This window comes from Crocodylus siamensis, unplaced genomic scaffold (assembly GCF_052110815.1).
Source record: "Crocodylus siamensis isolate JL-2025a unplaced genomic scaffold, ASM5211081v1 HiC_scaffold_101, whole genome shotgun sequence".
Lineage (NCBI taxonomy): Eukaryota > Metazoa > Chordata > Crocodylia > Crocodylidae > Crocodylus > Crocodylus siamensis.
In genome coordinates this window covers 1-15,696 of record NW_028324511.1, presented here as the reverse complement: position 1 = coordinate 15,696, position 15,696 = coordinate 1, and the positions used below count along the sequence as shown (strand labels likewise).

Here is a 15,696-nt window from a genome sequence, read left to right as displayed (position 1 = left end):
ACTGTGTTGTAATGCCTGAGCAGTCAGTGTCTCATGTAGATGTGGCCAGTGTTTTCAGATTTGCTCCTCACTTCTATGGGCTCAGGGAGAGCAGGGTCTGACACCAAGAAACAGAGGAAAAGGCTGGAGGGGAAAGAAGTTGGGGGAAGCCAGGGGGGCAAAGGGGACACCTGAAATACCCCCTCCCCCCAATTTATTTTTGCTGCCATAGCAGTGGGATGGAGACAAATTCAAGGCAAACCTCCAATAACTAGATTTTGTACCTGTAAAATTATAATAAATTTAAAATTTTCCTAATGTAGAATTTAATTATTGGGGGGCTTGTCCTATAATCAAAGTAATTTTATGTTTGAGTAAATGCAGTATTTCTATTATAATGGCAGCATTTCATGGCAGGACCTTCAAACATCAGAAAAACTGAACTGGTAATGGTATGAAATGCTGTGACGTTAACAATGGGATAAATTTAATTCACGTTGTAAAGGATATACACCTAAAACAAGTATAGCAAAGGTCAGGGTCAATTTTCATGTGCCTCTGTATATGTGGCACTTTATTTTCTGTTACAATGAAAATTGAAAGCAAAAGATCAGTTTAGAAAAAGTGGAAGGAGGGTGGGTAGCATAAGGTTTGGGAATGCTACAGAAAGGGGAGATGACCTGTAAGAAAAGGGGGCTTGGGCCACCTATGGTTTTTAGAGGACACAGATTTTAAATTCCATGGTTCGTCAGATATCTGCAGGAAGTAAGTAAGCTTCCATACACTATTCAAGACATCAGGATGTAAAGGGTATGACTATTTTGCCAGCACTGTACAATAACTGCAGCCCACGTAGACATGCCCAAACCAATTTTAAACTGGCAAATACAGGGATAATAGCGGGCGAGCTGCAGTGGTGGAGGAGTGGGCCTGGGCCCCCACGCAGGGGGGGAGGAGGCTCGAGCCCAAACTGGGAAAGAACGTGGGCCAACGCAGCAGGGGGAGCAGTGGGCCTGGGCTGACCCAACAGTGGTGGTAGCAGTGGTTGGGGAGGGAGCAGCGAGCTTGGAGCTGATGGAGAGGGGGAGGGGGCAGGAGTAGGTCCAGGCCCAAAGTGGGGAGAAAACTTGCTACCCTTCTCCCATAGCCGCTGCCTTATCAGGCTGGGCCCGCTGCTCCCCGCACAATGCTTCTGCGGGCAGGTTTCTCCCCTGGCTTGGGCTTGGGCCTCCTGCCCCGCTTGGGCCTCCTGCCCCACTTGGGCCCAGGTCCACTTCTCCCCTTCCTCCCCAACCCCCGTCAGCTCCGAGCCCACTCCTCCCGTACCCTTGCTGCCACCAGGTCAGCCCAGGCCATGGCGGCCCAGGTTCTCCCCACTCTTGGGCCCAGTCCTCCCCTCATCGGGCCTAGGCCCAGACCCCAAGCAGCAGAAAGTAAAGGGGGAGCGGACCTGGACAGCAGGGGTGAGCACGGGGCTCTGTCCCCACATGCTCCCTTCCCCTGTCATTTCTGATGGGCAGTTGGCTAGTGTGTGTATGTATATGTATAGGTATATATACACATTTCTGTGGAGTAAGTTGGCTGTTTGTACAGCCTTGAAAGAATCTTATTAAATTCCTAAGCATCCTTATATTTTTAGATCATCCTTGCGGCTCTACCTAACATAATAGTAGGTGTGTCTACACCAGATGTTTATTGCAGAGTTGCCTAGTTAGCTCCACAGTAAAGTCTCATCGTCTACACATGCAGCCCTATTAGGCTGCAGTAAACTCCTAAATGCTGCTGTAGATTAATATTTGCAAACACAAGCACTATGCTGCAGCAGCATTTAATGTGCCGCAGTGCATGTATAGATGCTGGCGGCACTGGCTGGGGCACGAGGATGCTTCAGTGTAGGGACTGCCTGCCAGCTAACCCTGCATTGGAGCACCCTTGGGCTCCAGCCAGCCCCTCCCACCACACTGAGCCTGGTCAGAGCAGTCTCAGGTTTGGCAGGCTGATCCCTGGGGCCCCCTGCCAGCTGCGGCTGCTCCAATCCATCTCAATGTGCTGCAGTTCCAGGTGCATGTGTAAACACAGCACCTGGGAACAATAAATGCTAATGTGAACTGCACTGGGTTTATCATTCACATTATAGTGCATGTAGATATGCCCAGTGTTATCCAAGTATCACACAGGGCATAATTTGGCTCCTAAGACATTATTGGTAGCAATAACAGTTCAGAAGAAAAGAATGCAGTTTGACACTCAGATTGCAAGTTCATTTGTGGGGTGGACAGTTTTAACTTAATCTGAAAATTAGAGTGCTATAATGCAACCTTGGGACAGTCACTGTTCAGTGCAGAATTGTATTTTTAAGAGTGTCTGTTTTCATCCTCTGACAAATTTGCTAACTGCCTATATAAATGTTATTAATGAAAGCTGTCCAAGTTTGGTTTAAGGAAAAACTGATAGCACATGTTAGATGTTGTTTCAAGGTCTATAAAAGTGAAGTCCCCATCCACATCTGCTTGCAGTGAAAATGTCTAGTGACAGGAATGTCATTAAGATATTACAGAAATGATCTAGTTGATTACTATACCTTAAATAAAATTAGGAGCAAGAAACATAAGCATCTTTCTGGAGTGGCTGCCATATTTTGAAGACCTCAAGGTTCATATCATGTTTTAATTGTATGCATTGTAAATTTTGAGTATCTGCCTAACAGTCAAAATAAGATTGGCATCATTAATACCAAGGGTCTAGTTCTCTGAAAGGTTTTCCTGACCGAATATGCCTTTACAAGTAATACTGCATTTCTGAAGGCTTGTCTTTCCTCTTTAGGTGTTCATACTTTCATGCCTGTGTTTTTATTAACAAGGTTGAGACGTCTTCCTACTCCAGCATATTTCATGATTCTGCTAATTTGTAGAAGAGCCGTAGTAATTTTAAGTACTAGGAAAATAATACATGCTGTTACTTACAATAGTTTTGACTTTTGAGCTGTATTGCTCTTTCCTCTGTGCATTGTACACTGTGTGCTGCAATTAAGACAATTATATATATAGGCATGAATGTGTGAATAGGAATTTTTAGATAAAAATCGTGCAAATGGATTGGGGTAACTAGCCCTACTGCCTTACAAGCTGGCTTTGCTCCCCTAGGAGCCCTTTAGCCGGTCTTTTTAATATGAACAATAGTCCTTGTTCCCTGCCCCCCCCCCCAAAAAAAAAAAAAAGAAAAGATTAAAGCACAACTTTAACCTTTTTTAAGGGGGCAGGAAAGGCCCTTGTAGCTCTGGCCCCTTCTTAATAGTGAGCTCTTTTGAGTCCCAGGCTGCTTCCTAGCCATAAACTCTTTGTTCCCAGCTTGAGCTCTTTGCTCTTTCTCCCCAGGGGGTTTTAACTTCCAACTATTCACCCACTGCTGGGTTCCTACCCCAGGGCTGTCCATCTTCCTCAAGGGCCAGACCACCCTAGTAAAGATACTGTATCAATATTTCAAAGGTTCAGATTAAGGCATGATCAAATATTGTATTCAGTAAATATCTGCAGATGAGCACGGAAACTACAGAAAATATATATAGAGGAGGACAAAGAAGTCTCACAACAGGAATCCTAAACCCTGAAACCACTCAAAGTTAGCCTGAGTTAAAAGATCATCATATTCATGAACAACCCATGATCACACAAGTTATGAAGTTAAGACAGTATTCACTACTGTAGGTATTTCAGTTCTGATCAAGCCTCAAATACATAAAAGATAGTTTTTTGAATGTTTGTCTCTCAAGTGTGGAAATTTCATAGATGAGCTTATTTTAAATATCAAGGTGACAAATTTGTGAATACAAACTGAGCTCTCAAAACTTCTTCAATACAAAGATAACTGCTTACAAGAACAGCTTGCAAGTTTGTGGCACTGTCCATTCCAAACTCTATCCCTTTATTAAGCTTCTTACCCACAGTATTGATGAATTAATGACAATAAAATCGCCTTGTTTGCCAGTCTCTATGGAGCCATGTGTATGGGATCGTCCCAAAGCATAAGCTGCATTAATGGTGGCAGCTGCTAATGCTTCATTCACTGACATTTTCATATTTACACAGGCCAAATGCATTACCATGGGCTAATAAAAAGGGAGAGGAAAACAGGAAAAAAGAAGTCAGCTACCTCTTCCATAATGCCCAAAGCTCCCCATGATGGGTGAGAAAAATAGCAAGATGCAAGACACAAGCTCATTTTTAAACAGGAAATGGAAACGCTGGATGTCTCTTCCTTCTACAGAACTGTCTGGGCCTCCCAATTCAGATGTGAAAATCAGGAACCTCTCAGTCTTCAAAGAATTTTTGGGGAATAGTTTCTGAGTTTGAGCCAGAGCTGGGGCAATTATTTTAAACTGAGGATATAGTTCTCAGGTTGTGTATTAAGAAGGCTCCTAATCGAGCAAGACCTCACCAGAGGTAAGAACATGTTGGACGCTTGGTTGGAATGGCTTAGTCAGGGACAATCCTACCTTGAGCAGGGGGCTGGACTAGATGATCTCATGAGGTCTCTTCCCACCCTACTTTCCTGTGATTCCATGAGTAGGGCTGTGTGAAACTTCAGTCGCTTATTTGATTTGGAGGAGATCCGGCTGCCAAATCTCCAAATCTGAATTGAATTGGGAGACCGAATAAAAGGTCTGAATGGAATCTGAAGCCTCCGAATCGATTTGGAAGATTTGGATCGGCTAGGGAGAGGTAGGCACAGCCAGGCGGCTGCAGGTTCTCCCATGGCTCCTCTGGTTGTGCCTGCCTCTCCCCGGGTCGGGGGAGCTGCAGGACAAGCCCCCATGGCTGCCCTGCCTAGCCCTATCCCCCGCCCAGCCCCAGCCTCCCAGCACTTCAAAAAAAAAAAAAAAAAGCCAAACACTCACTGGCTATGGCAGCAGCAATCAGGGCCTCTGAGAGCTTGTGGCAGAGCGCCCCCCGCCGCAGCGCAGGGCAGTGGGGATTGCCCTTCCCCACCACCTGTGCAGCAGCTGCCACATGGAGCGGGTGCAGCATGGCTCAGCAGGGCGCTGCGTGCTGTCTGGGAGCTGGGGCTGCTGGGGCTAAGTGGTGCCAGGCTCTCGCTGACAAGTGGAGCCACCCCAGCTCCCAGACAGCGCATGGCGCCTGCTGAGCCATGCTGCACCCACACCATGGGGCAGCTGCTGCATGGGTGCCAGGTGTGTGTGGGGGGGCAATCCCCACTGCCCTGTGCTGTGCAGGTGGGGCTCAGAGGCCCTGATCCCTGCTGCTGCAGCTAGGGAGTGCCGGGCTTTTTTTTTTTGTGCCAGGAGGCTGGGGCTGGGCAGGGAATGGGGCTGGGCAGGGAAGCCATGGGGGCTTCTCCCGCAGCTCCCCCCACCTGGGAGAGGCAGGCACAGCCAGACGAGCCACAAAAGAACCTGTAGCCACCCAGCTGTGCCTGCTTCTCCCTGGCCAATCCGAATCTCCAAATCAGTGCTGAATCTGCACTGAATCTCTGATTCTGATTCGGCTGAATCGAATGGGGACAGTGATTCGAATCACCGAATCGACTCCCTGTCCTCCGAATCTGAACCCATATCGAATACTTCCCTATTCGCACAGGCCTATCCATGAGCTGTGACTGTCGGAGACTGTTAGCAGTAATATGCATAAAGAATATCTTACCATAGAAAAGCAGTACGCATTAGGATTAAAATCACTGCCAAGAGCAACAATAACTCCTTCTTGTAGCATTTGTCTAGCTTGAGGCTGTCTCAGTCTAGAAGAAAATATCCATGTCGATACAGGACATTCAGCTATTACAATTTCCACTACCATGGAATAAAAATCTTTCTTAAGTTTCGATACTATATGCATTCACTTTCACTAACTGCTTTGAAGGGAAAAGACCAAACTTTGCTTTTTACTCCATACCCGAAACCCTAATGATGTTACGCACTGCTCTTGCAGTAGCTGTAATTTGTTTACCCAGTTTATTACAGTGCTATCAAGCACCTGCCCTTCAGGCCTCCGTAGTTAAGGTTATTCATCTTCCAGGACAAGTGCAGATTTTGCAAAATCCGTTTTCATTTTTTTAAATGTAGAGTTCTTAATTTTATGGTTGTAGAGAACCTTCCAAACATGAGCAGTTTGTAGAATTCTCTTCCTGAACTGACAACCTAAAACAACTCTGAAATGCAAAAATGTTTATTTCCCCATTCATCTCAATGAGGTGTTAATACTTCCGTTTAATTAGGACACATCAAAGGATTTTTTAATAAAAGCTCTTCACTTGTGCATCTACTTTGTGCAAATCCTGGAAGGTAAGTAGGTAAACTGTGTAAGTGTATGTTCAAGTGACCAAAAGCCAGATATAGTAGTTAATAAAAGTGTTGTCCTTTTTCCTCACTGAACGATGCTGAATGCAGAGGTGACTCGAGTAGCTCAAAGGTTAGCTGCTACATAAAGTCATAATTCTATACCAGCAGTTATACAAACCTCCCACAGTCAATGGGAGATCTCCTGTGGGATGACCCTCAGCAACAAATAAAAGTTTAACTTATTCCTCTCTCCACTTTATGATATTTGAGACCCCATATCAAATGAGACAGCAGTTAGAAATTTCACTTTGAGTGTGCTCATGTGAGCCTGGACCCTATAAACACCTCACAAATGCTTAATGTTATTGCCACAGGTAGTTCTGTAGAAATAAATGAAGTTACTTAGGACAGTAAAGTTAAACACTTGCATAAGAGTTTGCAGAATTGTGGCCTTTGTTAAGACAGCTACTTTGAACTGAGAACTGTTTTAGTCATTGTGCAGCAAAATCGAAATGCAATTGGATGCTGCCCCTAGAAATAAAGCAATGTAGAAAAAATTAAAGGTTTTCAGATGACTATTTACTACTTTTAAAATTCATTTGGTGTCCATTTAAATTAACTTAAAAAGAACAATTAATAATATCTTTATTCAAATAAGATGCATCTTAGTCCAATATAATGAAGTACAGAAATATGTCACAGTAAATCAGTGAGAAGACAATGCCTGTTCTTTGAATTGTATCATGCTATGATAATTACTATACTTGAAATGTTTCTTTTAAGGTGCTCCTATGTTTCACACGCCGTTCCACCTTCATATTTCTTGGATACACTGATCTGAGGGAATGAAAAAAGACTAACAAAAGGTCCAACTGGGATACTGCTGTCCTATAATTCAACAACACAGGCTGGATTCTTTGGGGCAACTCCTGTACACTTGCTGCTGCACACTTGGGAGTTGCAGTGGCCTCATCCTGGGAGAGTGCTGACTTCTTGATTATCATTAATGTGAAAAGGAGTTGAGGGGAATCTGCATCTTATTGGATGTGCCTGTTCACCAGAACACCCCAAGAATGACAAGGTCAAATAGTCACAGACTCCTCCAAGACCATTTTAGGCTGTACATAAGGAAAAACTTCTTTACCGTCTGAGCCCCTGAGGCCTGGAATAGACTGCCTCCAGAGGTGGTGCAAACACATGCTCTGGACTCCCTTCAGAAGTGTTTGGATGCTAATCTTGCTGGGATGCTTTGACCCCAGCTGCCTTTCTGCCCCTGGGGCAGGGGGCTGGACTGGATGATCTTCTGAGGTCCCTTCCAGCCCTAATGTCTGTGAAATCTATGTAATCTGCATATTTTAAATATCTGTCAAATGCAACTAGAGCTTTTGAGAAAACTTCTAATGCTGCCTGCTTAGAATCAAAGTTTCTGAAATGAGACCTACAATCTTTCACCTGGCTAGAGAAAGAAATGGTCCATTTCTTAACATCATGCTACTGTAGAAACAAGTGAGCAAATACGCATATTGCAGATATAATTTGAATTAAAGAAAACTAACCAGTTTGTAACCAATATCTTCAGTTGGTATCTTGTTTTAATTAATTTATCAGATACGTATTAATGGAATCACTGAGTTAAGAAAGTCAAGGATCTATGATTCCAGTTCTTGAATAAGACTCTCAAGCCTCAAAATGTTTCGGCTGTTACAGATGTGACTATACTTTTCATTCCATTAAAGTATTACCTCAGCATGTAGGCAGTGGTTGGTAAAAGGACAGCTGCACACTTAGCCTTTGCCATAGCAGCGATGCCTTCACCACTAATTTCTTCCAGGTGGCTAACAGCTTGTGCTCCTAATTCAGCTCCAAGCTAAGTAGCACGTCAAAAAAAAAAAGATTAATAGAAAAATCAGTCAGGGATACCAATGAACTGTTGAAGCAATGTCCCTATCTAAGTTCTTGGACATATCGAGTGTTATGGCAATTATGTAGAATGCTATTGTACACAAATTGTGCCCAAAACTTAAAATGTGCATACAATACAGAAGAAACCTAGTGGAAACTGATACTGTTTGCAATGGAAATGAGAAAAACTATGAAATCCAAGAGCAATGTACTATACAGACTTCTGTGCTTGATTAAATTTGATTTTTTTTTAAATACGAGAATAGCTTTGGCAGACCAGACTGTAATATGGAGTATGCAGCAGCAATGTCCAGAGTCATACAGACTCCCTTTGACAAAACTGCTACTTGGGTCCATCTCCCTGTATACACTTGCTGCAGTTTTTCTGCAACTGCCAGCCAGAGAATCTGTACTGTCTTAAGGAACAACACATTTAAGATTTTTTTTTTTTAAACTGCAGGCCAAAACTTGTGCTTTGTACCAGTAATTAATGGGTTCATGGATATCCATCTTTCTGTTTTGTCTCACTTGCAGAAGATAAGCAAAGTCAATGTTTAAATAGCCAGTACAGAATTTACTCATAAAGGTCAAGAGTTCTATGTTTTTAACTCATCAGTTTTGCATATTGATGATATTCTTCTTGTGATCTATTTCATAAACTATGAATCATACTTTTATAAAAGAACACAGAAGCAAAAGTGGCTTAAACGTAAATGTGGTAAAGAAGAATGAAGTACCTCCGCAGCTTTCATTGGATGAAGTTCATCACCGTGGAAGTTAATCTGGAACCCTATATCTTTCCAGCCTGAAGAATTCTTCTGGTAGAATTTAGATCAAAGACTCCCTTCTCACACAACACATCTATATTGTTAACATGGATTTCACCACTTAGGTCAAGTTCCTTCAGTTTAGGGAGATGGTTATTAATAATGTCATCTGTGGCTTCAGTAACATTTTTCCCTCTAAATGGAAAAGAAAATGTCACTAAGGCATAAGAATAATATCTTTGAACTTTCCAGTATTTTTAAATCATGCCCTTGGAAAAAGACATACATCTAAGGAATTCAAAATACTTTTAGTAAGTGCCTGAGTAGCTATATTTTATATATTTTTTTTACCTGAGTTGATATTTCCCATCTTCTCTATAACACTCTATTTCCATTGTTAAGCATAGTTTATTATTACATTTAAAAACAAAAACGCAACAGGAAATATTGTGATGTCATATAAGCACAAGAATTAGTCCCAACATCTTTTTAAAGGGGAAGTATGCTTGCTATCTAGATTATACGTTAACCAGATTTCCTTAGATACTAATCAAAATGTGTGACCTTTAAAGGTACAATATTCTTCTACTTTCCTATTTTTCCATTCTAACCCGCTAAGATTTTATCCTTAGAAGCGACTTCCGAATACTTAATTTTGGTTTTTACTCAAAACTTACATACACTTCACCTATCAATACCCCTTAGCAGAAAAATGACTTTAAATATAGTTCTCTCTTTTAGTATATCATTCAAACTCACTGCTGGTTTTGACTCAGAGCTTCCCAACAATAGACTGCTGCTAATTTCACAACCTCTTAGGCACCTGAAGACGGAACTGCCTTATAAGAGTTTGGGTTTTACTTTGCACCTTTGAAATATAAAAATGATAGTGACGCCCTGAAACTGAGTATCGAAGGTAGCATCTGGTCTTTAATTAGGCCATTGTGAAACAGCGCAACAGCATTATATGAGTGCCTTATGTGGCTGATGTTTGGAGTTTTTCATTGACAGGAAATTCACGCAGCAAAATTCCGCTCACATTTATTCTGACAAACTGCCTTTCCTTCTTGTTGAAACAATCCTGGAGGCTGATTTGGCTTTTGCCATGTCTACTCTCCACCCTGTCTTTTCCTCTTTTGGCCTGACAGCTTGTGGAGGGGGTGGAGCTGAAGATTCATTCTAGAGCTGAAAGGGAGGAGAGATGAGTCTGTTTCTACTCTTTTCCTTCTGTTTGCTGTTAAGGCCTCCAAAGTGAGATACTGAAGATTGTAATCATTCTAAAACAAGATTTTCACTCTGGAGATCGCTTTCAAAAATGTTTGCCTGGAGAGAAAAGGATCCAGACCAACAGTACCGACCCTTCCCCGTCCTCTAAAAATCCTGCAGTGGCATTTGAAAATCAGGGGATTAAAAATAAATATTTGGTCTTTTTACCTGACTTCTGGATTGAACTGTTAGGGTTTCCTTTATTTTCAGCTCATTTTTACAATCCCAGAAGATCGGAAACAAGTTAAAGTGAGGGACTTCAGAATCTTAGCCCCTCTTTCCTCGCAACCCTGGAACCTGAGGCTTTAAGAAAAATACCAAATATTTAAAAACGTGGTGTAAATTCTGGGCACTTGGCAATGTTGCTAGTTGAAAGAATCTTTCTGTCATAGGAAGGCATCATTTGAGATGGAAAAATGAACACAAATGTAAAAACTGGCCGGATTTCACATGAATGGGATGGCAATAATTCAGGAAGGTTCTAATAGGCACTTATCAATGTCCTTAGCACTACAGAATAGTTTTACTTCTATAGAAGTGATTTTGAAATGTACTAAGATTATTAGACTTGTGATAAAAATGCCCTGTTTGTCAAGCAGTTCCTGGAGCAAAAGCTAAGGATGCCTTTTCAACAGATGTATCTACAAGTCTAAAGATTTAAGTAAAGACAGTGAGGTTTTTTTATTTTAGTTCTTATGGTGACAGTTTCAAAGCTTATGTAATCTATGTGTGCGGGGGTTTTTTCCCATCATTTCTAACACTGAATGTACTTTGAGGATGTGGAAGCCACCTGTTTCAGAGTCACCAGAAATGACCACCAAATAATCCCTTTATTGTTGGGGTTTCAGGCATTGACGGCTTTGACCCAAAAAGGGCAGAATTTGAGTTCAAATTCTAATCTAGGCCCAGGTACATGAACCGAAAAGAGAACAGAATATAGCTTTATGAGACCAAAGACTGCAGTGACAAAGGGTACACACAACCAGGTTTACTCCAGTCATGTATGCCAGATTTAGCTCCACAGGCAGGTTTCTTTCTGGAGTAAGGAGTGTGCAAAGTAGACACTATTATAATACCTGGCTATTAGGTGGCAGGGAATCCAGTTTGCACGGAGCAAATAGATATCCCGGACTGAAATTCACAACGGTAGCGAACACATTGTTGCATGTACACCAGAGGTACTTTCTCCCCTGTAAATTCCCCCTCCTCCAACTGTTTTGTACTGTCATTGTGCTGGCTTTTCTCTTCAAACCTGAAAGCTTCTATCTCTATCCCAATCATGCAGCTGGTCCAGTAAATCCTTGCATCTTGCATAATTCCCATACCATCATGGCTACAGCATCACCCAAACACTATCATAAAATGTTTTTCAGTCAGTTTGTAGTAGTTTTTATGTTTAACCTTCTTCCAGTTATTAAAGTTGGTACAATATTCCTTTTGGATATATGCACTAATTAACAAAGGACATTTTACACTAAAAGAAAATCTTAAATTGGGGAGAAATAAATAATATCAAATGACAACAGACACCAGAGCACCCCATGGCATGACGAGGTCGAACGGTCACAAACTCCTGCAAGACCGTTTCAGGCTGGACATAAGGAAGAATTTCTTTACTGTCCGAGCCCCCAAGGTCTGGAACACTCTGCCAGCGGAGGTGGTTCAAGCGCCTACATTGAACACCTTCAAGAGTAAATTGGATGCTTATCTTGCTGGGATCCTATGGCCCCAGCTGACTTCCTGCCCTTTGGGCAGGGGGCTGGACTCGATGATCTCCCGAGGTCCCTTCCAGCCCTAATGTCTATGAAAGTCTATGAAACAATCAAAAGTGCTGTTATGTAGCTGACCCCCAGGATCTGTGTCACTGAAGGGGGCTGCTGCACACAATATTTATTGTCTTAATGTATTCTTCTACCTTGTATGTTTCTTTTCTGAAGACGAAGGATGTTTTCAGGGTCTCCTATGGGGGGAATCAGTAACTACTCAGGATAACTGCATGCCTGTTGCTGAATCCATTCAATTGCTGCATAAATCCCAATGATCTGATATTTTTCATAGTTGGCACTGATGCACCAATGCAATCTCCGCTACTTTAAATTTTGGAAAGCATTACTTGATGTTGAATGCTGCTGTTTCAGGTACACTTGGCTGCCACAATACCAACTAAACTCTATTACAGCTTTCTTTACCTGACACCTGGCTCCTCTCCTTAATATCTGGAAAATATGCCATCTCTTTGCAGTTCATCTGCTGAAGACCTAGTTTCATATTTTATGAAACAACATGAAAGCAATAGTGTTGAAAAGAACAACAACAAAAAATCTCTTAGGCACAGAATGAGCTCTACAGTATGTTGAGGAGATGCTGATGTCCAGTGACCGTTTAGCCCGTTCAATCACTCTGAGCATTTTAAGTTCTGTTTCTAGGTTTAATCCATATCCACTCTTACACTCAACCAAAGTGGTTCCCGCTCTGATCATACGTAACAGTCGGTGTTTGAAGGTATTGAACAGCTCTTCTTCTGAGGTTTTCTGGGTGTGTTCCACAGTAAAATGTATTCCTCCCCCAGCCTGGTGAATAGCCATGTAGGAAGCACCTGCCAGCTAAAGCAAAATTATCAATTAAATGTGGATTTGTATTTTTATTTTTTTCCAAGGGATTCTGAGGAACTGTTGGCCTGTTCTGCAGTGGATATGGGTAACCAGGTATGAGATGGAATTAAAATGTGGGAAACTCTCTCATGGAGGCAATAACTCAGCCTGGATCCAGTCTGTGCTGATGGGAAAAAAGGAAGTTAAAGGTAATTGGCTAGTTCTTCCCATGCTGTAGTACCTTTGGGCCAGTTAAACAAATGCGAAGAAATACCAAAGCCGGAGGCTGTCTGCCAGACATAGGTCTAAGTACCATTACCCGCCTCTGGAGTAAGGAGTGTTCTGGCATAGGCCACAGGTATGGCCATTCTGCCCCACTGTAACTGCAACAATGATGAACATTTGGGAAGTACTCAGAGTTTCCTCGGTCCTGCATCTGGCCCCGGAAAGACCAACTGTGGTGTCAGGCTGCAAGAGAGAAGCCTATCAGCTCTGAAAACAATCCTCCCTGCTGTCTGAATCCAATGGGATTTCACTGTCTCCTTCACTATGAGCCAGCAGCTAGTAAACTAGACCATGAGCGTCCCTGGCAGGAGAACAGCAGTGTGTCTGAGTCTTGCCTTATGCCTAGGTTAGACAGAAATGTCCTCAGAGGCGGAAGAACTGTAGGAAGGAATGTCTTTTAGAAGACTGTATCTCCTTGTTTTAACATGGATTTGAAGGCACAAGTCAAATTAACCTCTTCCTATAACCAGACTAGTTTAAAAATGGCTACCGGGGAAGAAGCAGCAAGTGAGAATGAACTGGATTTTGCCTTGCCATGAACAGTTATTACTATTGGTTGTTTTCTGTTTTATTTTTGACATCGTCTTGACTAGAAGTTGAATTCAGCACCTGAATATGACTGTATTATCCTTTCAATAGGGCCAGCTTTACCATAATGTCAGTAGGAGCCCTTTTGCCAGGTTGAGATGCCAGAATTAAGTTAGCCCCATCTCTCTGCTTCTCAGAATCAGTTAACTAGCATCTCTCCTCTCACATATGAAAACCATATTATAATTAATTTTGTTTGTTACTGTAGTTCCTGACAAGCCAACAGAGACTGGCACAACAACTGTGCTAGGTGCTTTACAAACAGGGTATGGGATGGTCCCTCCCTGGAAGTGCTTAATAACAACTAATAAGCTCACTCCCAACCTTTGAAACCACATACTGATTTAAAACAAAACAAACAAAATGTCCCAATGCCACGTCTCTTATTTCGCTGGATTCCCCTTTCCTTTTTAATTTCTCTTTGTTTTTCCCATCTCTCTTTTCTTTTGCTCCAGTCCCCTCTCTTTCTCCAAAGCCATCTATTATTCTCCCATTCCTTATTATATATGATATGAATGATTATCTTTTGCAGATGAAAAACAGGGCTTTAGAGAAAGCAGACAGTTTGGTGTGATAGCAAACCATAGGAACAGAAAGAAAAACCCTGTAAATATAGGAAATTACCTTCATTGCAAACTCATGGACCCTGTCCCCAGCCCACATCTACTAAACCTTAAAAAAAAACACACAACAGAAAAAATTTAAAAACATGCACACGTGAGCAAATTAAAGACATGGCATCAATTCCCCTCCCCCCCACACCAAAAAAAAAAAATCTATGCACAAGATCCAAGATTACAAGAAGGGTAAATATTTTTGCCTTTTTCCGAGTTATTTTTAGTGAAGTTGGTGGCAGCTTGTATAGAGATTCCCTGGTTCTCTGACACAGGAGATCAGTCAGTCTCCCATGGGTCGTTTGCAAAACAAAATGAGAAATAGAGACGTGTTTTTAAAAAACAGGGAAACTCTCAGAGAACTAATAGGAGTAGTACTTGAATGCATTCTTAACGCATTTTGAAACGGATGACTTGATTTCAATAGGCACCCTTTTAAAAGTATAACCTGCATACATTGTCATTAATCTGGCAGTATTCAGTTGACTTCAAATGGGAATCATCCACGAGTAAAGACTGTGAAATAAGTCCCATGGCATGCTGGAATCCGTGCTGAAGAATATTGTTACCTACCTATAATGCTCAAATGATCAGCCTGATTTGTAAAGATAATGTGCTTGCCCAGATTTACTTTATGTCTAATGACATTTTCAAAAATGCCTTACTGTTTCAGGATCCCAAGTGCCATGGACTTTGACCCACAACCACCAGTCTGAGGGCAAAGTGGGGTAAGAAGATGTCATGGATGGACAGAGCAAGGATGGAAAATGGTAGGGAACCAGAACTGCTTTGATTTGCTACTCCTAACTTGCCAACAAGTTGATTTGAACCAGTGTAGAGCAGGAGGTCATTGGTTGGTATTGGGATGGAGTAGCAGCAGAATACTTTCCCCCTCAGAGTGACGCCCAGAATGGCAGTGCAGTCGTCAGAGTCGCAAGTCCACCCTTGGACTGCTCCTGGCAGCAGAAAAAAAAATACATGCCAATCCTCACAGAGGGCTTCCAGGTACAGTGACAATCTGGGCCTTACCATACTAGATAAAAAAGGACTTTTCTGGTGTTTTGTAAGTGGCTACTTTGCAAAGTTAAAATATCACTGACGAAAATAAAACCAGGCCTAATAAATGAGAGTTTAGGAAATTGAGGTGCCTGTGCTTTATCTGAATACATAGTCAGCCAATCTCTTCTGCATCACTGACATGAAGAAAATACACCAACCTGGCAATACGCATTTCCCAGAACAGTCAATTATTTTTTCAAATGACGTTTCTGAAAACTGCCTGCGAATAGCATCAACAGGACCTACAGCTTTTATGCAGCCATCTCTGTGAGCAGCAAACAAACAACAAAAAAGCATTAGTTTGTTTATACATCAAACTCAACCAAGTTGTACATGGAGAGAAGTGGGGTCAT

The 15,696-nt window shown here is 42.1% G+C and overlaps 1 protein-coding gene across 1 annotated transcript; it reads right to left on the bottom strand.

The window, feature by feature from the left end:
* Positions 1 to 230: 230 nt before the first annotated feature.
* AMDHD1 (amidohydrolase domain containing 1) lies at positions 231 to 15,623 on the bottom strand. Its single transcript, XM_090030281.1, is given in 9 exon segments — positions 231 to 263; positions 3,917 to 4,084; positions 5,637 to 5,730; positions 8,014 to 8,138; positions 8,911 to 8,972; positions 8,975 to 9,135; positions 12,532 to 12,809; positions 14,295 to 14,342; positions 15,502 to 15,623. Coding segments are annotated over 8 exon segments (960 nt in total). The 5' UTR covers positions 14,334 to 14,342; positions 15,502 to 15,623.
* Positions 15,624 to 15,696: the final 73 nt, after the last annotated feature.